The 27,478-nt window shown below is 43.3% G+C and overlaps 1 protein-coding gene across 1 annotated transcript in view; it reads right to left on the bottom strand.

Moving 5' to 3' along the window:
• The window catches only part of SPTBN1 (spectrin beta, non-erythrocytic 1), a 111,436-nt gene that overhangs the window by 42,603 nt on the left and 41,355 nt on the right, over positions 1-27,478 (bottom strand). The window contains exons 2-7 of the mRNA XM_006159031.3: positions 25,628-25,779; positions 10,251-10,424; positions 6,928-7,019; positions 5,008-5,088; positions 4,500-4,615; positions 687-799 (exon numbers count right to left, since the gene is read on the bottom strand). Coding sequence (XP_006159093.1) covers positions 687-799; positions 4,500-4,615; positions 5,008-5,088; positions 6,928-7,019; positions 10,251-10,424; positions 25,628-25,779 — 728 coding nt within the window. The remainder of the gene's footprint in view (positions 1-686; positions 800-4,499; positions 4,616-5,007; positions 5,089-6,927; positions 7,020-10,250; positions 10,425-25,627; positions 25,780-27,478) is intronic.

Raw genomic sequence — 27,478 nt, 5'->3', positions numbered from 1 at the left:
CTACACGAGCACATGCACGCCTAAGAACTGGCTACTCTGGCAACAGCATTTCAACCCCAGGAACCATTTGCTAATAGGCATCCAGACTGGGGCTATTATTTGTGAGCAATGACAGCTTAACGCAAATATAATTGGTTCTGTAACCTCCCTACCCTCAGGCCAAGATTCTGAATGACTTTTTTATCCTAATCCTCAAAATTCCCAGACACACAAGGGCTCTATTTAACTCAGTTCTGTCCTGTGAATGCCCATGAGTTGTCCATCCCTGTTGCATCCAGTAGACAACATTATCTGGTCTGAAGTGTGTCAAAAAATATGGCAGGTGAACATAGCCCAATGGAGTAGTGAAAACCATAAAAGCGTTCAACTGTGGTACACAAGATTTCACACTATGACAATAGACAACACAATCATTTTCAATACCCACTTTTCTGGAAAGGTTGAGGAAAGGGGTATTTTGTGGATCTCTGAGATCCCTCTCAAATCCTCTCCTATTTATTTTAGCCAACCTCTCCTACCTCCTGTTACTCTTGGAAATCAAGGGGCTTCTGCCTACTTCCCAGCCATAAGGAGAGCCCACCACAGGTCACTACTAGCAAACTGAGTGCGTAAGAGAAGGAGGTGTTCGGTGGGAGTACATGCACCTTAATTATGTCTCGCAACTTATGAAATTGGTGTGAGCTCACCTTTCCGATTCGTTTTCCTTCCACAGCCAAGGCCTTCATCTTAGAGAAGTAGTGGTAATAAGTCACCACGTAGGTGATAATAGACTTCTCATCAGGGTGGTCCACACTGATATCTGTAACCCAGAGAAGACTCTTCAGTGTGCTGCTAACAGGGCCACCACCCTGGCTGGCAGCAGGCCTAGGAACACCACCAAAGAAGGGGCCAGTTTCTTTGTTTTCTGACCTTGAGAGTTCTTCTACCACTGCACTAATTATAAGGACAATGAGGATGGAACTATCTTCCTCATTCGTCTATCAGATGAATATTCATAAAGTGCCTTCTACAGACACACTATATTCATATTCATCCCCCTGCTCACCTCTCTACCCCCATCCTCATATTGGGTTTATGCTTCTCACACCCTCATCTATGCCTCTGGCACCAGAGTCTCCCCAGTCTCTGTCTTTGGATCTTTATCTCCTTGTCACCCATACCCACCCAGTCACCGAGTCTGTGTCCAGATGGCTCTGCTTACAGAACTCAGTTTCAGCCCCTCCAGGTCACATAACGAGATCTGAAAACACAGTCCACTCCCTCACTGGGTTTCCCAACTGCCCAACTCGCTTCACACACAGCATCCTGACTGATTCCAGAAGCCCAGACATGAACGCCTTTCTTCCCAGTTCAAAACTACTCAAAAGTGCCCTTCGGTCTGAAGAATAAAGTATAAAGTATAAGCCTTTTTGTCCTCTAGAATCAGCCTATAACTTTCCCTCCCTTTCCCCACCCACCCATTCATCAATGATGTGTTGGGCTCCCTTTAATACCAAGCATCACTCCTAACAGTTCTCTTTCTATAGCCTCTACCTCTTCTCAGGCACAATGGGTCTGAACCAACCTTGAGTATGAACCATTCTCCATACCTCCCCTGCCCCACAATTTCCTGATTGCCTTCATTTAATTACACTTTCTGCCAGGTGCTGTAATTATTTATGTTGGTTCATGGGCACGTGGGTGCCCAGTGTGCTCAGGGCAGTCTCTTAACATGAACCTGGGCCCTTCACTCATGGTCAGTCTCACAGAGCATCCCATTTAAGCACAGTGCCACTATCCAGCTCTGACTTTAAACATGAGAACACAGGGCATATGCTGGGATGCTCCTGCCCAGGGTCGCCAATGCTGCCAATGGCAGTGAGGACCAGAACCATGGCTACTGTTCCCTTCATAGGGCTTCTGCATTTGCTCAGTCCTATCAAAGTGTGCCCAAAGGAGAGAGAATTAGAGGACAGTCAGGAAAAAAGTCAGTCTTGCATGCAATTTAATAAATATAAAATGTGGCTCTAAGTGGGAGGAGTGAACAGACAAAATATTTTCCCCCTAATTTGTCTACGAGTACATTTTAACTGATGCTCTCTGAGGGCCCTGGACAACTAATAACTGCTAAGGACAGCTAGTAATCAAGATCAGACCCAAGTAAGTGACATGGGCTGCCTTTATTTATTTTTTATAGCTCCTAATCCTGTGATTTGGGGAACATCAATCTCCTTTTCATACTGAGTAGTTATTTCAAAGACTGACCAATGGGCAAAGTTATTAAAAAATTTTCCACTGTGAACAACAACAACAACAAAAAACCACAAAGAGCTAGGGCTAAGGGAAAATTCTTTCCCATAGTAAGGTAGGGGTTAAGCAAAAAGATTTATCACAGCCCAAGGAATTTCAGTTTTATGTTTATACTGAGAAATCATATAATGGGTTAGCACAAAGATAATTTTATTTCAGCTTCCTGTAGGGAGCATATCAGTGAATCTGATGCATTGGAAAACAGCAAGAAGCCTGTTCCGCAGCCTCATGACCTCTGTCTGCCCTTGGGGAGTTAAACTTCCCTGATTGCCTTCATTTAATTACACTTTCTGCCAGGTGCTGTAATTATTTATGTTGGTTCATGGGCACGTGGGTGCCCAGTGTGCTCAGGGCAGTCTCTTAACATGAACCTGGGCCCTTCACTCATGGTCAGTCTCACAGAGCATCCCATTTAAGCACAGTGCCACTATCCAGCTCTGACTTTAAACATGAGAACACAGGGCATATGCTGGGATGCTCCTGCCCAGGGTCGCCAATGCTGCCAATGGCAGTGAGGACCAGAACCATGGCTACTGTTCCCTTCATAGGGCTTCTGCATTTGCTCAGTCCTATCAAAGTGTGCCCAAAGGAGAGAGAATTAGAGGACAGTCAGGAAAAAAGTCAGTCTTGCATGCAATTTAATAAATATAAAATGTGGCTCTAAGTGGGAGGAGTGAACAGACAAAATATTTTCCCCCTAATTTGTCTACGAGTACATTTTAACTGATGCTCTCTGAGGGCCCTGGACAACTAATAACTGCTAAGGACAGCTAGTAATCAAGATCAGACCCAAGTAAGTGACATGGGCTGCCTTTATTTATTTTTTATAGCTCCTAATCCTGTGATTTGGGGAACATCAATCTCCTTTTCATACTGAGTAGTTATTTCAAAGACTGACCAATGGGCAAAGTTATTAAAAAATTTTCCACTGTGAACAACAACAACAACAAAAAACCACAAAGAGCTAGGGCTAAGGGAAAATTCTTTCCCATAGTAAGGTAGGGGTTAAGCAAAAAGATTTATCACAGCCCAAGGAATTTCAGTTTTATGTTTATACTGAGAAATCATATAATGGGTTAGCACAAAGATAATTTTATTTCAGCTTCCTGTAGGGAGCATATCAGTGAATCTGATGCATTGGAAAACAGCAAGAAGCCTGTTCCGCAGCCTCATGACCTCTGTCTGCCCTTGGGGAGTTAAACTTCCTGTTCTATATTTATAAGAACTTTAAACTTTCACTCACATACTCGCGGTTTTTCCTTTCTCTAATATTTGCTCACAGCTGAGGATCTATAAACCTCTAATACTACAAACAAATCCTCTTATACTTTAAATGCTTCTCAAAATTAGAAAACGTTCCTGTGAGAGCTCATGTTGAAATGTAGCCTAGAATTAGGATTTTCTTAAGCAGGGAGCAAGGGAGCTCCGACCTGGACACTGCCCCTCACAGGTCAGCTCATGTCACCTGTAGCTAGGCTTTGATGTCTGCTGTAGGGACCCAGGGAGCATAAAGAATTCAGTTCCATGCAGAGAATGTGACAAGGGTAGCCATAAGAAAGGACAGTGAGCACAATTCCTCCCCCTCCTTCCCCAGACTTTCCCTGTCCTGAATGCACTTCATTTAAGCTCTCACTTCCTCATGAGTAAACTAAGCACAGCTTCCTAACACAGCCCCTGGCTCCACTGTCCACTCATCCCAAACCACCCTGCTCAGACCCTTGGATGAATGTCAGTCATCGAGCACTCACTGAGAGTCCACACCAAGTTCTCTACCTTGAGCACAGCTAAGAACCTTCGGTGACTCTCACTGGCTGCTCAATAGCCTCTAAAGGGGTTAGTCCGTGGGGCCTGCACCCACCTCTCCAGTGTTATTTCTTACCATTACCCTGAGCACCATTCCCACTGGACTGCCCACCCTCACACACGCCTTCCTATTTCCTGGTTCCACATCTTTGTTTATGCAAGTCCCTCTGCCTAGTGAGCCCTCTCCCTTAGATCGTGTTTAAATTACACTCATCCTCCAAGGCTCTTCCAAATGTGACCCTTTCTACAAATCCTCCAGTAATTCCCATGACCAAAATTAAGCTCCTTCTCCTCTGATCATTCCCAAGCATGTTATACAAACAAAACATACCAATATAATGCAGATTTTATTAACTCTTTGGTGCCAGAGATGCTGCAAGTCCCACCTTTTACCCCTGAGACCTTACCTTCAGGGTCCAACAGTTTCGTGAGGCCAAGGTGCTGCTCTGCCAGGTTAAATGCGTTCTGCAGATTGTAGTGTGCATTGGACTTCTTCAGTTTGTCAAAATCTATCAGGTCAGGTCTAAGGAGAACAACCAGAGCAGAACACAGCAAAAATCATGGCTTAAAAACAAATCGTGTGATCAATGAGACACTGCTATCACTCCAAATTGTTAAAGTAGCTACTTAGCAAAGCAACACTCAGCAATCTTATGTAGTCTTCAAATAATAAACCTGACTTTTATATAAACATTTCACAGTAAATTAAAAGAATGGTACATACATGGGTGAATTTGCTTATTTTGCTAGGGAGAATTTACATGCTCCCTCCTATTTTCCTCACATACAATGTACGAATTTCCACGGTGGCTCAACACCTAACATAATGGTTATAAGGCTCAAAAATCACCCAGATTTACTATAGAAGAAGGCGACATTCTACCCCATGGCTGTGGGTACAATTTAAGGACCTACCGGTGTTTATGTATCAGTGCATTGAAGGCCATGCCGTCCCTCCAGCTAGTGGTGAAATTGTGAATGTTGACATTGGGGTACCTGCCAAGGATAGAGCACAAGAAAAGCAGATGAAGGTTTATACTTTTGTTGAATGCAGTGTTTTTAAAAAATACTCATAAGCACTGTAAAATCTGAGGCAGTGAACATCAACAAGGACAACCATGTCAAAGTATATATCCTGTCAATGTCAGCTTGCTATAAAATAAAAATTAAACATATATCCATATGGCTTTTCCTGCTCAGTAATTCAGTCTCACAAAAGAAGTGAACTGTGTGCTTAATTTAAAGCACTGCTCTTACTCAAGAAAAAGTGACCACCACTTCTGGTGCCTTTTTGCTTTTCGCTGGCTTTTTATTCTACCTACAAAGATGCCAAGGCCCGCAATCACTGAGATCTGAATTCATACATTACTCTAGGACAAAATTAGCTGGGACTACCCATTCATATGACACTCAGCTTTCCTTATCCCTTACACCACTTATGAATGAAGTCCTGTAAAACAAGTACCTTCCTAAAAAAACTCCCTTGTGTTTGAAACTTATCCTAATGGATCAGCTGTTCTGTATAGTAATTATTAGTAACTTTTTAACTGAGTTCGGTTAAAGGTACATAACTGACTTGACTCCATATCGGGCCATAAGCTCTTTTTTTTTTTTTTTTTTTTTTTTCTTTTTTTGCGGGGTTTTTTCTAGCTCGATTTTCAGAATTTATGCCACATGATAGTTATTTGATAAATATTGTAATGGGTGAATAAATGACTCTTTTACTTTTACATTTTTCCTTTATTAAAAAAACAATGCATGCTTCTTTATGACAATCATTCTTTTCCAAAAGCAATCATACACACGTCCAGAAATAGCTTATGTCTTTATATATATATATATATACACACATATGCATAGTGATTTGTGCATGTGTATGTGTGTGTACATGAGGAGATGAGGAATCTTTTTTTTTTTGGAGAGGTTTTTGCTATAGGGCATGTACGCTCGCCAGACAGACAGAGAGAGACAAAGAGACAGAAGTGAGAAATCACCCCCCAGGGGGGATGGCCACACCACAATCCCTTCTTCTCCATTCTCCTCTCGAGATCTTGGGCACGCACGCACATGTGCCCAGCATGAGTTTAAGCCACCAGGTCCGGGACTCGAACTATGGTCGACTATATGGGAGTCCAGCGACATAGCCATTACACTAACTGCTGGTTCCAGGCCATAAGCTTTTGATAGTTTCCATACTTTATATTCATTATGGTTACATCTATGCATAGAATGGTTTTGACAGTAACTCTCTAATTAACCTGATATGAAATTGGTTCTCAGTAACTATGACCCTAAACCAATTTGATGAGACTTTAAAGGTTTAGCATTAGCTGAGCCCTGATGACTTTAGTGAACAACCAGAAAGAAGCAGTTTTCTAAAACTATCTTCACTAAAATTTAAACAAAAGAGTTAAAAAGAGGAAAATGGAGACAGATACTGTATAAAAATTATTTTTTACTGCACAAAGCTCCCCAAAACAGCAGAAATGAAAGAGAGGTGAAAACTCACCACTACAGTTTAAAAATATAATGGATGAGATTCCTAAAAACATTTCCAGGGCTTTAAAATTGAAAATGTAATAAATACTCTTTGTAGCTTCCTTAATAAAGAGAAGGAAACTGATTGTGGAACTATGACAAGTCTGAAATAGAAATCAGAACTCCTTCCATTCTGAGATCCGGTTGAAATGTCAATAAATCAACTGTTTGAGTTAACAAGACTTCTCCATGGAGGTGGTGGAAGAGATACTTGTCAACACCTTGTAAGTGATGATTACAGAGGAACTTCATCCTGGAAGAAGCAAGTCCCTAGATGCCCTGTGAGCTCACACTCACCCAGCTGTCTTCATCTGGCACCACAGCAGCAACGCGTCCTTGGCTGATTTCTTCTCTTTGTTGTCCTCCGTTTCCACACTGATATCTTGTATCTAAGATTTGAAAGAAGTATGAGGCAAACCGGATGAGCTGCCTAACAAGAATCACTAAAGAACAGGTCAACATTCACATAAAGAGTAAACCTAAGATCAAGGCTTAGCCCTGCAGACTATCTACCCTGAGCTTCAATGAAAATCGTTTCCTGAAGTCAGGGCTCACCTTGGACACACCAACCAGGACAGGTGTTCTCCTCTGCAGAGTTAGACTTGAAGGGAAGGTAGAATACCTGCATGACTTCCCAGCCTGTTTCTGGTGGTCCACATGCTACGCCTCTACCCTCATCAGACCCCAGATAAACATTAATTTCAGTTTTTCATAACCAAATATTTTTCACACCAGGCTGTGACCTTCATTGCTAAGGGCAGTGGGTCCACCCTTTCCTGAAAGCTTCTCTCAATCCGATCTACAAATATTTTCCTAGAAGTCTATTTTAAAAGAGACAGGAGGGCAGAGTACATAAGACTAGAACATTTCAACTAGGATAAAACATCTAGGAATTGAAGCAACTATACTTTTTAAAACATTTTTTTCTTTTTAATTGTGGTGAGAATGTGAAGTCTAGGTCTTCATTAACCCTAAGTTCCATTATTAGAATCATTATCTCAAGTGGAGAAAGTGCATGTGTAATAACCTCCATTCAAGGGGTGAGACAGACTCACCAGGCAAAGCAGATTAGAACTTTATACATTAAATATCACTTTCTCATGCTTCTGAGTGACGAAGCGTGTTTCCAAGTTTGCATATAGAAACAATATCTAACTACCTTTCTAAAGAGAGAGCTACTTGTTTAGACTAGCTAAACTCCAAACTTCTGTCACCATTTTAAAGTCTTTTTTGAAAGGAACAGTAGCAGAAAACCTGTGTCACCATCAGTACTGAATGGATAGATACCTACTGTGCACATATGGGACAGGTCACGTCCTCAGAGCACTGGATCTCTCTCTCTCTCTCACACACACACACACACATGCACACACAGTAGAGACCGGACTATATTCAGGAGCTGTGGGAGAGGAGGGATCTTTGTAGACACATGTGAAGGCTCCACCAAGAAGACAGAGCATGAGCTGGGCCTTGGCTGGTACAGGATCAGCACACGTCCGTGGGGCAGGTGATGACCTAACGAAGCTGCTGGACCTAACAGGCTGTGCAGTAACATCAGGCAGAAGCATATGCCTCTTACCCCAAAGGGAAGGGAGAAAGTACACAGCAGCATTTACAGGCTCACGTATAGAGGGAGCATGCTAGCAGGAAGTTAAGTAGTCAATGGCTCAACCTAGCTTGCACTGACAATCCTGGAAAGGGTTGTGTGTCAGCTCCCCACATGGGCACTGACCCACTGTCAGAGGCCACGATTGGATGCCCTTCCATACTCTGATTACTACAGGCCAAGGGCAGTAGAACAGAACATTTTACTCCTCAAAACGGGGCTGAAGGCTGGGAAGTGTTCTGTTCATTTCACCTCTGTTGGCATAAGAGATGCCAGTAATAATTACTTAATGTAATTAATGTAATGGCATTCAGTCCATTTCCAGGTTATTCAGGAACTAAATGACAGAAACCTATGTAAGAGCTCTGTCTGGGAGGGGAAAAAAAGTCTTTATTGCTAGAATGAATTACATTAACAACAGCACTATGACACAGTTCCCTCCTCAGACTACTTTATCAAAAGCACTGGGCTGGGCCTTAAGAACCTGAATAATAATAGTAATTTTTTTTTGAGAGGTTTCTGCTATAGGGTGCGTGCACTCACCAGAAAGACAGAGAGCGACAGAGAAACAGAAAGTGAGAAATCACCTCCCAAGGGGAATGGCCATGCTGCAATCCCTTCTTCTCCATTCTCCTCTCGTGATCTTGGGCACCCATGCACATGCGCCCAGCTTGAGTTTAAGCCACCGAGTCCAGGACTTGAACTTCGGTCGACTACATGGCAGTCCAGCAACAAAGCCATTATGCTATCTGCTGGTCCCAGGATCTGAATTATTAAGAAGCTTTCCCAACAGTGGCAGATGACCAGCCAGGCTTGGGAACCTGCCAGGTAGGTAACTGTCTCTTTAACTTCATTTAGCCCTTACCCCTTCCTTGCGCACACACATCTAGAACACTAAACTCCAGCCTGATCCTAGGGAAAGTCAGAGGAAAAGGGGTTGGTCATAGGCTGATTCAAGGTTTCAATAAAAAAGCAAAGAAAGTTATACATTGATTTTTCTCTTTCCCTTTTTTATTTGAGGCTTTTATTAAACCCCCAAAATCAATCAGTTCTTTGACAAGGGGGCATCACTGGAAAGGCAGGTACAGAGAACATCGTCATCGAGAGGGCTGAACTGTGAGGCTGTTTGCAAAGTAGCTGACAATGTAATCAGCAGTGGTTTCTGCATTTCAAATTTTCATTGAAAAGCATTAGTATGAAGCTTGTGCTTGAGAAGGAACCAGCCATCAGGCCAGAGGTGCTTCACAGCTTTGAAATGCCAAGCTCTCCCTCTTAGGGGCAGAAACACTGTAGTCCTCACTGGCTGTGTGATTCCATACAGGGCTCTGAATGTCAGGTCCTCAGTTTCCTCAGGAAGTGGAGAATGAGCGAGACAATGACCTTCAGAGAACCCTCTGGCTTAAAATACTCCTATATTTAGAATCTTCCCCCAACCAAGTAGGGCAAAACCCATAAAGTCATAATCGGTTCAAATGGACATAGGCTTTTACACCTTCCCCCTGAAAACCACTTCCTCACATCCCAAGGAGAACGAGAAAGCAAAAATAGAGCTCACACAAGTGCCATAACCCTAAACAGGCTCTCCTAACAATATTCTACACAACATGTCCCACTTTGAGAAGTTCAGTCTACTGCTATGATGCAGCATCAGCTAGATTCCCACACCTCAGCTTCTGCAAGCCAAGCACAGAGACCAGATGTTTAGAGGAGGTGCTGGGGGGTCCTGAAGTGGGGAAACTGGGATGCAGCCTGGAAGCACGTGTGCTGCTAAGACATGGCTGAAAGGATGGGGGGCAGGCTTTCAGGTAAAACTGCAGGAGTATGTGCTTCCATGTGCCCATTCAATCCTAAGAACTAGACAAGACATACACTCCACACCTGGCTCTGAGATGTGGTTTAAACCTGGTCTTCCTGGTCCCCCTGGGATGGGGAGGCCAGCTGCACAGGATATACACATCTGGGAAGTTGGCCTAAGTGCTCAGCATGGGCAACACCCCCGAGCCGAGGCCTTTACCTGGAAGCGTAGGATGATGGTCCAGATGAGGCCCAGGGTCAGCCGGTGGTTCCCATCTACGATGTCGTGGGATCCCATGTTCTCAAGGTGGACTCGCTGCTCTTTCAGGAACTGAAGGGCCTTGTCCACGTTCTCCAGACAGTGGATGCGCATGCGCCCCTTGGTGGGTTTAGGCTGGAAATGGAAAGCAGAGGTGGAAATAAATCTTCCGGCAGGGCAGAGGCTTGTAACTGCACTGTTCATGCAGCACTCTCCCACCCAGACCAAAATGTTAATGAATGTGGAACCGATGACACTTTAGACATTTGTTTAATCTGGAAGTTAAATAATTTACAAATGGGTATAGAAACTGTAAGTTCAGAGAAAAGAGAACCCAATTTTCATAGACAATTTCAGGGCTACCACTGACCCTCATTCACGTCTTTGAAGATGCATGACAAAACACCTGAGAGGATTTTCTGAATGCTTTAAATGTAAAGGCAAGTTTGTCAGCTGCTATGTTGGATCATTTCCTAAGGCTGGCTTAAAAAGAAACCAGGCATTCACCAAGAGAAGAGTTGAGAGAATTTTTAAGTGGTGGTCTTGTGAGAGGCACAAGGACAAGGTTAAGTAACAGTGTCACTTACTAAAGAAATGAAAAAGAAAAAAAATGAGAGTGGACTAATGGAATATCCCAAAGGTTTCTTCCTTTTACCAGTTAAAGAGACATATGCATTATATATATACTTATGTATATAATATTTAGAGTATAATATAATATATATGTTTATAGTGTTATCTACTCTCCTATAACCTAATACACAAGTAGACTTGAAAAAGTTTGTGGAAAAATAGAATTAAAGTCCAAATTTATTTTGGTGCAAGAATGTTTGAAATATACACACTTTTTTCATAATATGCATTTTCCATGAATTTTTATAGATCCCTTGTATATATCTACTGTATCTATCAACTATATATACTATGTACATGCACCGTATATATGTACATATGTGTGTGTGTGTGTGTGTATGAATTTTTAACAATGTTTCCAATGGGTCTCTGCTCCCTATGGTGCCAAGCTCACGCCTCCCCCTTCCTGGCTCCATCCTACACCCTTCTACTATTTCCTGCCATTCCCCCTCTAGTGAAGCTGCACCCCGGGCTGTCAGCAGCATATAAAGCCACCACCACAGTGTACATACCAGAGGGTCAGAATGCACTTGGTCTGGCTGACCTGGAGGCTGCTGTCCCATCTGCAGCGTCTCCTTGGTCATCACACACCCCAGACACTTTCCAAGCCTCCAGGTTAGAGCATGTCTTTGCTGTGTGAAGATACTTCCGACCACCTCAGTTCCCACAGGTCTCCCTCTCCTCTCAGTTCTACGGTCCGGACCACAGAGCTCAGGAACTAACCACTAACTGATACTGTGCTGCTGCTTCATGTAAGTGCTCTTGTTACTTGCTCTAGCCAACTAGACTAGGCTTCCTGAGATCAGGAACGAGACTTTATATGTCTGCTGTGTTGTCAGTGGTCTCTGGTTCAGCTCCGAGCACAAGGCGTGTGCACAGTGCCTCACGAGCTGGCCTCAGGAGAAATGTGGCCACGTGCGCAGCCCTACGCGGATATCTGTCTGTCCCTGTTTTCCCTCTGCAATTAAGATCCTAGGTGGAAAACATCTGAAAGGAAGAGTACTTGTAACAGTTGGCCATTCTGACTGCCCAGTGTCAGATGATCATTTTTTCTTTCTTTTCTCATACACACACGCGCACACACACATACACACACACACAAGACAAGAAAGAATAGAATAAATTTTCCTTGACTCTCAGGAAGTAAGATTTTAAAAAGAGGCCTTAGCCTGAGTGGTAAATTCTATTTTCAAACAGCAGCAATGGAAAAAGAAATGTCTCTAAAAATAAAGCTTTTCATATTCAGCTTTCCTTACACTATCCACCCTCCCGCCTCCCAACCCCCATCTGAAATGCCATTTCCTCTTTAGAAACTTCAAAACTAATTCAGGTATGTGGGAAATGCTAGGATCTGTTACTTGTAGTATGTCAGGTGATAACATTACATCCAAATCTAATGAGGTAGGAAAAAGGAGGACAGAAAACAGGAAGAGTGGGGTCCACAGAAACTCCCGAGACTGGTTCTTCGGGCTTTGTCTAAGGCTGAGCCGGGGCTGTTCCCTTTCAAAGGTGCTAGAACAGGCTACCTCTTGGACCAGTGCTACGCCCCCTCCTCAGTGGTCAGGCTGTCTGAAATCAGGTTGCCCTTGATGAGGTAGGGAGGGCCATGCCAGGCAAGTGAATTCTGGTTTTGCTGTTTGGAGTCTCTCCTCTCCTCCCCTCTCCTCTCAGTGTGTTTACCATGTTGCTAAGATAGTGGGGGTCCACTCAAATGTTTTGTTTCCATCGCAAATAAAGTTTGTTTGTGTGAGAACTGCAAAGCAAGGAGGTGCACACACACATACATTCCTTCCATCAGAGCAGACATTCTAGCTGCCTCTAACAGGAAAGAGGTCATTTCCTAAGTAGGGGTGAGAGGGACAATGTGGATGAAACTGGAAGGAGGTGAGGAGGAAGAGGAGAACAAAGAAGAGATGTAGGTTGTCAGCACCTTCCTGGGCTCTGGAGGCATAAACCGAACAAACCACTGCTCCTGCAGGCTGCATCCTGAAAAGCTCGGTCTCAAGCAGTCACTAAGTCTGACTTACGCTTAACTGAATGTAGTATAGCAACAGTCCTCGAAGAATCTGCTCCCCACGAACAAGAAACACGTATGCGACTCCACACTTCTAGTCTCTCTCTACAAAATCTCAGTGGAATGCGTGTGTTTACATATGAATATGGGCTACAAGGTGGGAGGGGCAGTGACTGGGGTCCGAGCATGTTTGCACAGTCTCCTACCCCATCACAGGGCCCCATGCTGATGCCATGAGCCACACCAGATGAGCCAAGGATGGTTCACCCCAGACCGGGTGCAACTCAAGTTACCTGGCAGGTGTGAGATATCAGAAACACTAGCACAACAAAGGAAAAGAAATGAAAATGGCAGACAAACTTCTTCTGGACAATAACTAGACTCGTTCAAATGGCTAAAAAACCACCCCCACCGAAAAGCCAGAAGAAACAGAAAACTGTCAAAAAAAAAAATTGTTTTCATTTCCTCCCAAAATTAAACCAAGACTTGTAGAGGGATGCTCTGCTTTTCTCCCACTTAAGTTCCATATGTCTGTTTTTAATTTTCCTGCTGCTCCTGGCCTTTACTTCTTTAAAAACATCAAACATGAGCAAACCAGATCCACACAAAATGCTTTTAAGGGGCAATTTTAAGTATAAAATGATGACCATGATGTTAAAATGCCCACGTTCAAGTTAGAACTTACCCACTTTCTAGCAAACCAATGTTTCACTTTTCCACTGTTCAATGGCGATAGCACAGGCAGTTACCTCACAGGGCTGCTGCATAAATGGCACAGTAAACTAATCATTGAGAGTACCTCAAATATTCTACTCAAATAAGTAAATAAATGAATGAAAAGAGGGGACTCTTTGCTCTCCCTATGCCACCTGGACTTTAAATTATTCAGAAATAATACCCTGTTTTGCAGAAAATCAGAATGTGTAGCATCTAGAATCCTTCAAGAAAAGAGCCAGAGAAATTGATAACACACCAATAGAAAGACAAATTTAAAACAAGTATAGAATGTGGCTAAGAATAGTCACTTGGGGAACCAGCAATTAGCATAATGGCTATGTTGCTGGACTCCCACGTAGTTGACTGCGGTTCACATCCTGGACCTGGTGGCTTAGAACTCACGCCAGGTGCGTGTGCGTGCGTGCCCAAGATCCCGAGAGGAGAATGGAGGAGAAGGGACTGAGGCGTGACCATCCCCCCTGGGGGGTGATTTCTCGCTGTCTCTATGTCTCTGTCTGTCTGGCGAGCGCACGCGCCCTATAGCAAAAACCTCTCCAAAAAAAAAAAGAGAAAAAGAATAGTCACATGATGATATTAATTTTTTTTCTTTAGTTTTTTTTTCTATAGGATGTGTGCACTTATCAGAGACAGAGAGTGACAGTGAGAGGGAAAGTGAGAAATCACCTCCCAGAGGACACGGCCACACCACAAGCCCTTCTCCATTATCTTCTTAGGATTTTAGACACAAATCCACATGTGCCTGGCATTACTTTCTTTCTTTTTCTTTTTAGAGAGGTTTCTGCTACAGGGAGTGTGTGCTCACCAGAAAGACAGAGAGAGACAGAGAGACAGAAAGCGAGAAATCACCCCCGGGGGGATGGCCACGCCGTAATCCCTTCTCCTCTCGGGATCTTGGGCATGCACACACACGTGCCCAGCGTGAGTTTAAGCCACCGGGTCCAGGACTCGAACTGCGGTCAACTACATGGAAGTCCAGCAACATAGTCATTACGCTAACTGTTGGTCCCAACCTGGCATTATTTTCAAGGTGCCAGGTGCAGGACTTAAACCACGGTTGGCCGTGTGGATGTCCAGTGCCTTAACCACTATGCCAGCTGCTGGTTTGACAGTATTAATCTTCTAGTCCTGACACCCCAAAGTAAATTCTGGACTGGAGAGAACAAAGAGGTGGTAGAGAAAACAATATGGTGGGTGATATTCCGAGTGGGGGAGGGGGCAATGAAATGGCAACGGGAGAAGATGTGCAAGCACTCAGACACATACCCTTTGGGGTTTTGATACATAGGAAAATCTCCATATGTAATTCAAAACTTTTTAGGAAACAAGCTTGAAAAGCATGGTTTACAGCAACACTTTAAATAAATATTATTATTACCATGTAGCTGGTAATTTGAAATAGGCAAACTATTGTGCAGTAAAAGTTAGCAGGAGATTTGTTTTATGATCTTATTATATTATCTTTAAATTTTTAAAAAACGTTCCTGTGGGGGACCAGCAGGTGGCGTGGTGGTTAAGGTGCTGGACACTCCCACATGGCGGACCATGGTTCAAGTCCTGCACCTGGCAGCTTGCTTTCTCACTTTCTCTCTCTCTCTCTCTCTGAACAAATTAAAAATATAAATGAATGAATAAATAAAATAAACTTAATAATTTTTTAAAGAAAAATGGTTTAAAAAAAAAAGAGTTCCTGTGTTTCATCTTAATCGAAGTTCACTCATCTCCAGAGGAACTTAACTCCATTTAAGGCAAAGGATAAACAAGGCAAGGTGAGGTTCAATGACATAGTGGTGGCACAACTCAAAGGACGGGAGGAATCAAAAAAGCCAAGAATACCCACTCCTGAGTCTTATATTCCATTCGCTTCACAGGGAACTAATGAAATGTGTGAAGGTGTCATATTTGGGCTAGTTTAGAAGACAAGCATTACAAGGAATTAATTTCAAGAGGTGATATCTGACAGAACTGTACATAAAAATATGTTGGTAATAGGGGTCAGGTGGTAACTGGACTCACATGGGAAAGGTTCTGGGTTTGAGTTCCAGAACCTACCTAAGCACTCTAGGAACACACACATGTAACAGCGATCTAGGCCAGCTATGAGTGGGGGTGGATTGTGGCAGAGGACCCTGGTGGGGCGTGTCTCTCTCACTTCCCTCTCGTGGAAGAAATAAATATATAAACTTAAAAAAAAAAAAATGTTGGTCATATAGACTACATAGCTCCCAGGATCTAAAACCTCCTAGATACCATTCCTGAGCAACTACTCTGTGTTCACTTCTGCTGGGTGTTTTATAACTGTGATCACATTTAATCTTCAGTGATGCTGTACTGTATTAATTACAGTTGTCATTTTAGAGACAAGACCCCACAGGCTCAGAGAAATGAAGGAATCTGTCCAGTTAGTTCGTATATAGGGAACCAGGATTCCAAAGCTTATACTCATACTCGATGCTACACCAATACTCCAGCATACAGAATATGAGGAAGAAAAAATGTTGGTCATATAGACTACATAGCTCCCAGGATCTAAAACCTCCTAGATACCATTCCTGAGCAACTACTCTGTGTTCACTTCTGCTGGGTGTTTTATAACTGTGATCACATTTAATCTTCAGTGATGCTGTACTGTATTAATTACAGTTGTCATTTTAGAGACAAGACCCCACAGGCTCAGAGAAATGAAGGAATCTGTCCAGTTAGTTCGTATATAGGGAACCAGGATTCCAAAGCTTATACTCATACTCGATGCTACACCAATACTCCAGCATACAGAATATGAGGAAGAGTGGCACACATTTCCATGTGAAAGGAAATCCAAGATTCGGTTCCCATCTGGTGGATCATTCTATTTTTCTAAAGAGCTATTTTTACACTACTAAACTTTGCCTTCTCAAAAGGAACAAGAGGTAACAATGGAGAAACTGAACACAATGGAACCAGGGGGAGGGGGGGCATCCTCAGTAATAAACACTTTCTGAAGCTTCCCCAACAGTGGCTAATTCTGCTAAGGAAAAGAGCACATTCCCTGTCTTGCCTTCATTAATTATTGTCAGATTCCTAGTGTGACATAGGTTCATTTCCATGGCAACATGTGCATTTCTGTCCTGGGTGTCATTTCTGATGAGACAGTCTGAAATGTCATTAATGTGGAGACAAGGATCAATACCAAACTCCCATGACTCAGGCAGTGAGATGGCTCCTCTGAGGAAATGCCTATTTTAACTGATCCTTCCTTTAAATCACTTTAACAAGCTTCCTCTCCCATCCCATACTATGGCCTGTGTTCCTGTGTTCTTTCACAGGCACTTTTCCTGTTTCTCTTTCCCAAAGGCCCTTCTAAGTCTCAAATCTTTGCCAACCACACCTCTAACCCAGACCCAACCACTGTCTTGCAGATTCCAAAGGAGAAGGAATTATAGGGCGACATGACCATCTCTAGGATCTGAAAACAATTCAGACTGCTTACTTGAGCAGCTAGTCCAAGCCCCACACCTCTGAAAGGTGGTGTGTCCTTGGGCAAATTCCCCTGTAAGGAACCAAAGCTCCCAGAGAAAAAAGGCAGGGAGCTGGATGGTCCCTCCCAAGTTCTTGGCTCTGCCTCCACTGCCCAGCTAGCCTTGAGTTTGGTCATTTATGATTTTTGGGACCTTAAGATTTGCAAAACCATGGAATACCACATGGCAGGGTTTTTGTCTAAGCCTAAGAGACGGGTGGGACAAATGCTTCCTAGAGCCAATCTCTTCTCTTTTTGAAGCTGAAGAGGAAGATATGAGAAAGGGTTCTTAACAGGATGTTTTGGGAGGTACCTGGGGAGTTGCGCTACCCTGGCAAATCTCTCCCTTTCTCCACCCACAGGTATCCAAAGCAACCCTGAGGCCACCAGGAACAACTCTCTAGGGTTGCAGTACTGGACAGAGCACATGCCTTGGAACTGAGAGGTTGCCTCTAGATTTCAGGCTGTTTCACCCCAGCAGATGGCCTTGCTGGCAGCTGGTTCTCTAAGAGTTATCACATCTACCAAGTAAAAAGATGTATTTGGAGCCCACTGAAGTCACTTCCAGCTATAGAGTACAATCTGTGGCAAAGGAGAAGACTCACTAACATGCAGGTTGAATTCTTTGTTTGTTTGTTTTTTGTTTTTTTTTCTTTGAAGGGTAAAAATTTTATTTCTGAGGAACTTTTTTACTGCCCATTTTCAAAGAGAGTCACATAAGCAAAAATGTTATCCTCCCCCATCCTAGAAATAATAAGGGCATAAAATTTCTTTTTTTAAATCATGACACTTGGAAGTTTAGCACCAGCATCCAAAATGAACAAATAAAGGGGGGGAAAAAAAAAGCATTTACTATATATTTCAGATTCCTCTGGTTGGGGTTCTCCCCATGTGGTATTAACATTTCTTTCAATTCATATTACCAAAACAGTAAAAACCAAGAAAAAATTATAAACCTAGTTGGTTGCTGAAACCGAGGAGGGATGCAGGTTGAATTCTAAGGTGCCTGTAAATCTCTTCTACTGCTGAAGAGGAAATCAAGAAAAGACACTCATGGTCTCAATATACCAGGGTGAATGACACCTGCTTAATGTTTTGGTCTTTTCTTCAAAAATTTTCATTATCGCACAAAGAAATCCCTTTACTGAATCTATAGGATAGGGTGGAAAGCACCACTTCCAAATTTCTAATATGCTGGTTATGGTTTGGATAACAGTTTGTCCCCAAAGCTTTATGCTTTGAAATTTGGTGTTGGGAGGTGGTGATGGGTTCATGCTGACTCATAGAGGCTACACTTTTGCAAACAGGTTAATAATGGCTCCCCAAACCTAGTGAATTCTAGATCTCATGAGAAGGAATTAATTCTCTTAAGAGTTGGCCTGATCAGGGCTACACCTTCAGATATGTCTAGCCACCAGGAATGTCAGTCAACAGACCTTTATTTATAAATCACCTTGTCTCAGGTAGCTCTGTTACCAACAAAATAATGCGCTAAGACAAACGTTATAAAGCCAAACTCATTTTATGTTGCTCCTCAAAGCCCTCGCTACATGTCAAACTTGGAGCTTTCAGAAGAGTATTAGTGATTTTTTAACTTTTTGGAGAGACTTTTTGCCATAGAATGCATGTGCTTGCTGGAGAGTCAGCTAGAAATCACTTCCCAGAGAGGATGGCCACACTGCAATCCCTTTCTCCTCCATTCTCCTCTCAGGACTCTGGGCATGCACGCACATGCACCCAGTGTGAGTTTTAAGCCTCTGGGTCCGAGACTTGAACCATGGTCAACCACATGGAAATCCAACAACATAACCATTATGCCATCTGCTGGTCCTGGTATTAGTGATTTCTGCCCAATTAAAATTAATCAGGGAGCACTACACTGTTCCCCACTGATTCCTGTTTTCTCCTTGGTGAGGACCCAACCCTAAGGGCACAGCAAGAAAAGCGGGGACCAACAGATGGGATGGTAGGCTGGAGCCCACATTAATTCATGGACTATCCACGCTGGCCTTAAGCAGGTCTCACTGGATACTGGGCCTGTTTCTTCTCTAAAGCAGAAGTATGGCGCCCATTTCTCACTTACCTCTAAGAACTAAATGAGCTAATGTGTGTGGCAGTACTGCATAAACTCAATCAGCAAGCCTAAGCATTACCAACCCAGACATACAGCCAAATGCATTTCATATTCTCTCTCCTTTCAAAACACAAACTACAATGTAGGGGGGAACTTGCCCTACGTTTACTCCAAGGCCCACCCCACACTCTCTCTCCACTTGGTTATAACTGTGAACCTCATACATGCTTTCCTCACAGCTCACACTCAACCCCACTAATTCCCTGGTTGTTTACACTGAATCTCTCCTCCCGGCTGGAGCCCCACACCTAACTCAGGATTCCTGACATTTCATGCAGAGCTACTTTGCCCTCTGAAGCCCAAGACTTTGGGCCTTTCATTTGGCACCTCATGGTGGGGCACCTGGGACTATTATTTCACATTTTGCAATTATGTGATTGGACTCCAATTTAATGGAGGGATTCTTCTATGGCTGATTGTTAAAAACAAAAGTAAGTTATCTCATACAAATGATAAATTGAAAAATAAATAAAGTACACAGCTAGTTTTTGTGGCCAGTCCACAAAACCCTGTGTCAACAAATAATACATGCCAGTATGGTTCTCTTAACAAAGGCTTTATGAAAAAGCTTGCTCAGAGCAGTTCAATGTGGGATTTAAGGCTTAACAAATCTTATGGTAAAACTATCTTCTCCACCTAGCTCAGCCTGTTTTGGAATTAATGGTAATACCTCCCCCCCCAACCACCACCACCAAAAAATGGACAAAAGACCAACAAAGTCCCCCCCCTCTTTTATTTAAAGACTGATGAATACAGTCAGAAGACAGAATATCAGGAAACAACAGGCAAGCAAAAACTAGAGACTTCTATGACTGGAGTTGTCTGGGTCCAGGGGAAGGCAGTGCTGCTTGGGAAACCTCACCCTGTCTGTCGGTTTAGTTGGCCCAGGCTGGCAGAAAACTGGTCATCTTGCTTAGAATCATTCCTCACCACGGAGGACCATGAAGGGGAGGTGGCAGGCAGGCTTCTACCCTGGTGCTGAGCTGTGGGAGTATACCACCCAAGTACAGCCCCAGGGGCCCATCTCCCTCCTGATGGTGCTGCTGCTATGGGACAAATCTTCACCCTAGGGAAGTCACGTGTGGCCCTGAGACCGAAGTCCAATCACAAAGTAATTGGCACAGTTCTGTGGTCAGGCCTTTACCTGTCAACTTAATGCTAAAGTAAAGAGTGAATCTGTTTTTTTTTTTTTTTTTTAAGGGAGATTTTTGCTATATGATGTGTGTTCACCAGAGAGATGAAAAGTGAGAAGTCATCCCCCAGAGAGGATGGCCGCACTGCAATTCCTTCTCCTCCATTTTCCTCTTGGGATTTTGGGCATGCACACACATCCAGCCTGAGTTTTAAGCCACCAGGTCCAGGACTCAAACTGCGATTGACTACATGGCAGTTCAGCGATGTAACTATTACACCATCTGCTGGTCCCTGGTCTATTATTTTTTTTAAAGAGAATTTTAAAGTGAGTTTTTTTGTTTGTTTGTTTTGGGGGGGTGGTGTAATAAGATGTGCATGCTTACTGGAGAAACAGACAGAGACAGAGAGAGAGAAGTCACCTCCCCAGAAGGGATGGCCACACTGTAATCCCTTCTCCTCCATTCTCCTCTCAGGATATTGCAAATGCAAGCACATACTCCTAGCTTGAGTTTTAAGTAGCTGGGTCTGGGACTTGAACCACAGTCAACTACATGGGAGTCCAAGGGACATAACCATTATGCCATCTGCTGGTCCCTAAAGTGAGATTTTTAAATAGAGTTATAGTCCATAGAGATGGAAAAAAAAAAAGATGCGAGAAAGAAATGGTATCAGTTACAAAGAGTAGCAGCTTCATGACTCAGCCTGTTTTCTTGCTGTTCCACCAGGTGAATCCCTGAGGCTGAGAGGGAATGGACATTTTGAGACAGATCCTGTCCTGGCCAGGACCAGAGAAGAGATAGGGATTTCTGTTTTCAAATAGAACAAAAATCAAATTCCTTGACAGTCCAAATGTCTGCTAAAATCTGCTCAAATTTAACTTAAATTCTCTATTGAATCAAAAATGTGAGGTCGGTTTAGAGTAGAACTGTCTGGATCATTATACTAACATTTCTTTGAATTTGACCCAGCTTTTAAAAAAGGGAAGGCAGCCCCATAGCCTAGTGGTTAAGGAAGCTGAATCTCACATGATTGTCCCATTTCAAGTCATAGTTGCAGTGGCTTGAAAGACATGCATGAGTGCCCCAAGTCCTGAAAGAATGGAGAAGGGACTGCAGCATGACCATACACCATTCTCATTCTTTCTTCCCTCCCGTGGTGAATGCACATGCCTTTGGCAATTTAAAGGCAGCCCCATGGCCTAGTGGTTAAGGAAGCTGAATCTCACATGATTGTCCCATTTCAAGTCATAGTTGCAGTGGCTTGAAAGACATGCATGAGTGCCCCAAGTCCTGAAAGAATGGAGAAGGGACTGCAGCATGACCATACACCATTCTCATTCTTTCTTCCCTCCCGTGGTGAATGCACATGCCTTTGGCAATTTTAAAAAAAAAAAAAAGGAAGATAGACAAAAACCAAACCAAACCAAACCACACGAACGGCCTCTGTTAAAGGGGTTGAATCTAAGAATCTATCAACAAGGTGAATTTGGATAATCTAGCCCTTCAAACTATCTATTGAAGCTCAAGTGCTGGGACTAAACCCCTGGCCCGCTGAGACCAGCTCCAGATAGAGTGCAATGTAGATGTTCCTGACGTTTTAGATCACTGTTGCTAAAGCCCAGCACTGACTGAATGTTATTTGATGACGTACTGATCTGCGGACATCCATCTACCTGGTCTGGAGGTTCAAACCAATCCTTCCATCGGTTTTAGAATCCGAATATGGTTAAGGGTCTTCTGAGATAAGCCTCACAAAGGTGGCTTCCCAGCCAGCAGCAGAGTGTGGTCTGTGTCCCTTCCAGAAAGTTCCAGGAACCTAATAGACTATGAGGTCAATGAAACTGAAATAAATAATTATTTATTTGGAAGTCCACTCCAAATAAATAAGAGTTTTAGTTCACTTCATCTACAATATTTTTGTTTTTTGGAATAAGACTAATTAGATTTCCCAACCTATAATCCAGAAGTTAAAGCACCTGAAGTTTTACAATGTACTTTGTCACTACTAAGCAATATATCTGTTGTTTTTTGTTTGTTTGTTTTGAGATTTTTGCCATAGGGCATGTGCACTTGCTGGAGAGACAGAGAAAGACAAAGTAAGGAATCGCCCACCACCCCCCTGTGGGGGATGGCCATACAGCAATCCCTTCTCCTCCATTCTCCTCTCGGGATATTGGGCACGCACACACACACACACACACACACTATGTTGGCCACCCACACACACACACACACACACACACACACATTCTTAGTGTGCTTTCCAAGCCACCCGACTCAATGCTCAGTAGGTCCTGTGGTACCCAGCACCTCAACCACCAGGCCACCTGCTGGCTCAGCATCATTTTTGACACTGACTGCCTTAGAGGTTGTAAAGATGGTGACTGTGGTATTATTACATTGGTTGTTGGAAAAGTCATGATACATTATTGGATAGAAAAACAGAAAAAGTACATAATGACTTTTCTGACAGCCAAATATATTTTGGCTTTCATCCATGCTTCCTAACTTATAAGTATTCGGCCTTTTGTCCATGGTCACCAAAGCAGCATCAGAAGTACTTCAGAGAGATTGAAGGTAAAAAAGAGTGTGACTTTATCTTGTCTTCCTTTTACCTACCCCAAGGTGGGTCATCTTTTTCTACCTTTCAGACCCTCATTCTAGAAAGGTCCTGGCTCCATACCAAGAAGGAAAAGGATACTAGACAGTGAGGCCAAAAATGTGAATAGACAGGCCTTGCTAGATTCCCTACCCCATCTATTAGCATTTCATGCCTATACAATGAAGTTTCCATAAAGACCCCTAAAGACAAGTTTCAGAGGTTCCTTGGGAAGGCATGCAAGCTCCATGCCCCTGCCCACATGCCTTGTCCTGTGCATCTCTTCATCTGTGTCCTTTAAAATATCCTGTAAAATAACTCGGTAACCATAAGTAAGTGTCATCCTTAGTTCAGAGCCATTCAGCAAAGTAAATGAACCTAAGGAAGAGAGAGAGGTTATAGAAACTTCAACTTGTAGCCAGTCAGTTTGAAGTTCCACAGGCCCAGACTTGCAACGCATGTCTGAAGGTTGGGGGAAGCAGTTATCTTGGGAACTGAGTCCCTAACCTGTGGGATCAGACACTACTGCCAGGTAGAAAGTGGCAAACCTAATTAAATTACAGGATACCAGGCTGGTGTTTGTTGCACAATTGCTTATGTGTTTGCTGATGAGGAGAAATCCCCAGCCATTTTAGAATCACAGGCATGATCTATGTGTTAGGAGAGAGAGAGTGGAAAAACAGTGAGTTTTTCTAACAAAGGCCTTTGAACCTTCTTTATCCCTACTCTCGGGGTCACTAAAAAAAAAAAAAAAAAAAAAAAAGAGAGAGAGAGAAAAAAAAAAAAAGTATTGCAGGCAGCCAAAGAGAAGGGTGGTGGGAGGTATTCACACCCAACTAAGAATATGCTTTGCTGGTTGTTTTTTTCCTCCCTACTAATATTTTTGCTGCCCTGTTCTAAAGGGCTGTTGGCCTGATTCCATTTATTCCATGGACATTATGAAGGCCACAATCTTCTTGGTATAAAATAATTGTGGGCCTTTGAAGGTGAATAGTTTACTCCCTTGAGCCAAGAAGATTGAACCCTACTGGAACAAAAATAAATGTTCAAACTAATTCCTGTCCATGTGACCCTTTAATGATTTTTTTAAAGCTACTTTCCAAACATCATTTTTTAAAAATCAATAAGCAATCATACTAGGTTAAATGTTTAAAGCTCCCCTCCCCCTCAAAAGGGTTAAGAGATAATAATGGGAAAACATCTGGTTACAAAAATTATATTTAAGGAAGCAAATCACAGTAATTCTAGCCTAGGCTCTCTAACAAGACTCACTCCAAAAAAAAAAAAAAATCAAAATGCAAAACATGGCTCTTCACCCCCCACCCCGGGCTCACTGCTCCCATCTTTGCCTTACAAACCAGCTGCCTTTTTGTAGCCATCGATGGTTTTGAGTGGAGGCCTTCCTTCCTTGTTTAGTTTGACCCACAAATTCTCACAGAGAAAGAGGTGAAAACATGGGGGTGCTCAAAGGAAAAAGAACATAGACAAAACTCAGTAGGGATGAGAAAAGGCTTTACTATTTCTTAGAGGTCCCTGTTCTTGAACTGAGAGGCAGGAAGAAAAAAAACCTCTGGCTCCACATTTACCCAGCCTCAAAGAGGCAATTCTGTCCAGGCTAACAACACAGCAAGGTACGAGCTTAGGCCCTTGCTTACAGTCAGAGGTGCATGGGTTGGTCAGCAGTAAGACCCACTGCAGCCGTCAAGTTACAGGGAGTGGATCAAGTTAAAAATAAGGCTTTCTGGCAACCCTGCCAACCACCAGCATCATATTTTCCTAGTGATGTCATTACAGATGTGGGGCTTTATTCCTGGGCGTCAGCTTTTGGCTCAGTGCCCCCCACCACCTATAGAACTGCATGTGCTCTGGTAGAATACAGCTTCCATTTTCAAACTGAGGCAAGAGGAAACCTGTTGGGCCAGTCAGTGGCTGGTTTAAGCTTCCCTGGCTTAAGGTACATAAACAAAAGTCACATCAGAGAAGGCCGCAGCAGCTATGGGCAATAGACTGGGGATACAATTTTCACTGTAGGCTGACAACTTCCCTGCCAGAAGAGGCAGGGTGAATTCATCAGAAGCTCTGTTTCCAAGGAGATGATAAAACACCAACCTCTTCCTCCACCGCCAAAATAAAAAAAATGTGCAGGGAGGAAAACGAAACAAAACAAAACACTTTCCAGAGACCACTGCTTTCATTTCTTGCCACCTTTAGATAGCAGCTCATATTTCCAGAGAATCAGCTAAGACACAAATTTAGAAGTAATTTCATTATCATATATGAAACACAGACTGATTTTGAAGGCAGGGCCCAAGCCTGGTTGTTAAATTTCTAGCCCCTGCTCTATCCAACAGGGATACCAGTCAAGATCTCTTTGATCAAAGGTAGTAACTTTGCAAATTACCAGAAAGGACGTCACCCAGACTCAGAATGTGACACTGGGGATTTCCTTAAAGCGTTCACCTCACTTCAAAATTCTCCTTCCCTGAAATATCAATCATTAATTATGGAATTCAACAGGAGACAAGTCCACACTTGATTTTTTAAAAATATTTTCCCATCTATGATGCAAGACACTTAACAATGTTCCCACTTACCAGTCTCTCTCCGGAGAGGACTTCCAGCAGCTTGATGAGCATCCGCCCATCTCGAAGGTCAGTGTACAGGTCAGTGATCCGGCAGGACACTCGAGCAAGGTGGGAGTTGACCCACTTGGTGAAGGTCTTCTTCTGCACGGCTTCACGCTCATCTGCAAACAGAGGAGAGCTCGCTTTACCAACCACAGCACAGGTAGTGGCAGGTACATGCCAGCAGGCCAGAGGAAGGTCAGCAAACTAAATTCTAATGAAATTTCTACTTAGCTCCTCTTAACTGTGGTCTTCTCTGAGAAAAGTGGGAATCGTACGAGCCTTGAACACGTGAGCCCTACCAACACTGCCAGCACGACAGCCTTTGCTCCCTTTCCTTTCCTTCCCTTCTGTCCCTGCTGAAGACGCAGCCAGATGCAGGACATCACAACAGGACCCTTTGCAGTCCTGCCCAATACAGTGGTACTGACTGTATTGGGCAGGACTAATATGTATGCTGTAGCTATGATTTCTCCAGAAGGTGAGTGTGAGGGAAAGGGCATAGTGTATGAAAGAATGTGAGAGAAAAGCTCAGGAGACAGCGGGAGGCTACTTCGCCCATGTACAAATGATTAGGCAACACCTGACAAGATCAATTCACTCCTGACTTCGTATGCAGTGCAGTGGCCCCCTTTCATCCCTAGTCACACAGACCATGAACAACAGAAAAAATAACAGGCAATCGGGTAAAGTGCATCAGCAGAACAGGCCTGGGCCCATGGTTTCAGTAAAAAAAAATGTGTTCAGACACTGAATTCAGCATCCTCTCCTATAAATAGAAAACTATCGCCCCCCCCTAACTTATCATCCCCTAACTTTGATAATTTCTTGAAAAGGCAACTGCTATTTTATGGTCTATGGTGTAGTAGTTGTTATGTTCAAGTCATTCAGGAAATAGTATTAAATTTTTCAAGTCTCAATGAATAAGTTCTGTCCAATTCAAAGCATAAAGCTCTAGCCAAATCTGCTTAAAACAGGTCCTTCACATTCCACACAAATACTGATAGACTTCTAAACTTCTTGCCTCTGCAGAATATTCTTTGTCTTTTCTTTTAAAGGATTTTTGCTATAAGGCACATGCACGAGACACAGAGAGAGAGAGAGAGAGACAGAAAGCGGGAAATCACACCCCCACCTCCGGGGGGGTAAAGGCCATGCCGCAATCTCTTCTCTATTCTCCTCTTGGGATTTTGGACATGCACGCACATGCGCCCAGCATGAGTATTAAGTCACTGGGTCCAGGACTCAAACCATGATCGACTACATGGGAGTCCAGCAATGTAACCATTATGCCACACTCTGCAGAATACTCTAAACATAGGCTGCTGAAGACCTTCAGGAGATAGCCACTGAATGTGCCCTGGACTAACCCACTCATACTCCCCGACTGTTCATTACAGAAACACCTTTCTGCCAATTATATACCCCATTTCTAGTTCCACAAGCACGAATTAGCACCAAAAGAACCCAAAGTCTACTCCTTCCAGTGCAAGTGCCAAGCTCACAAAGATGTTTACACACGAGTCCACCGAAAACTGGTTCAGAGAACTCAAGAAATTCTTGTATTTCAAAATCACTGGACAGTAACTAAAATGCCACTCTTGCTAATTAATCATGAGCCTGGTTGGTTGGGGGTCCTAGTTTCCTGGGCTGGCCAGAGGGGCAGCTAACAGTCTACTATCCTGAAAGGTCAGCCCAAAGGCTTTGCTGAGGCCTCCATCAACCCTGGCACAGAGAGAGAGTGCGACAGGGACAATGGATGAATTTTTACTGTTGCCAACCTGGTAGGTAAGCCAGCTGGGGCACCTGCCAAGACCCTGG

This window comes from Tupaia chinensis, unplaced genomic scaffold, assembly GCF_000334495.1.
Source record: "Tupaia chinensis unplaced genomic scaffold, TupChi_1.0 Scaffold000622_1, whole genome shotgun sequence".
In the NCBI taxonomy this organism is placed as follows: Eukaryota; Metazoa; Chordata; class Mammalia; order Scandentia; family Tupaiidae; genus Tupaia; species Tupaia belangeri.
The sequence above is the reverse complement of the archived record's forward strand: the minus strand, read 5'-3'. Positions and strand labels throughout refer to the sequence as shown.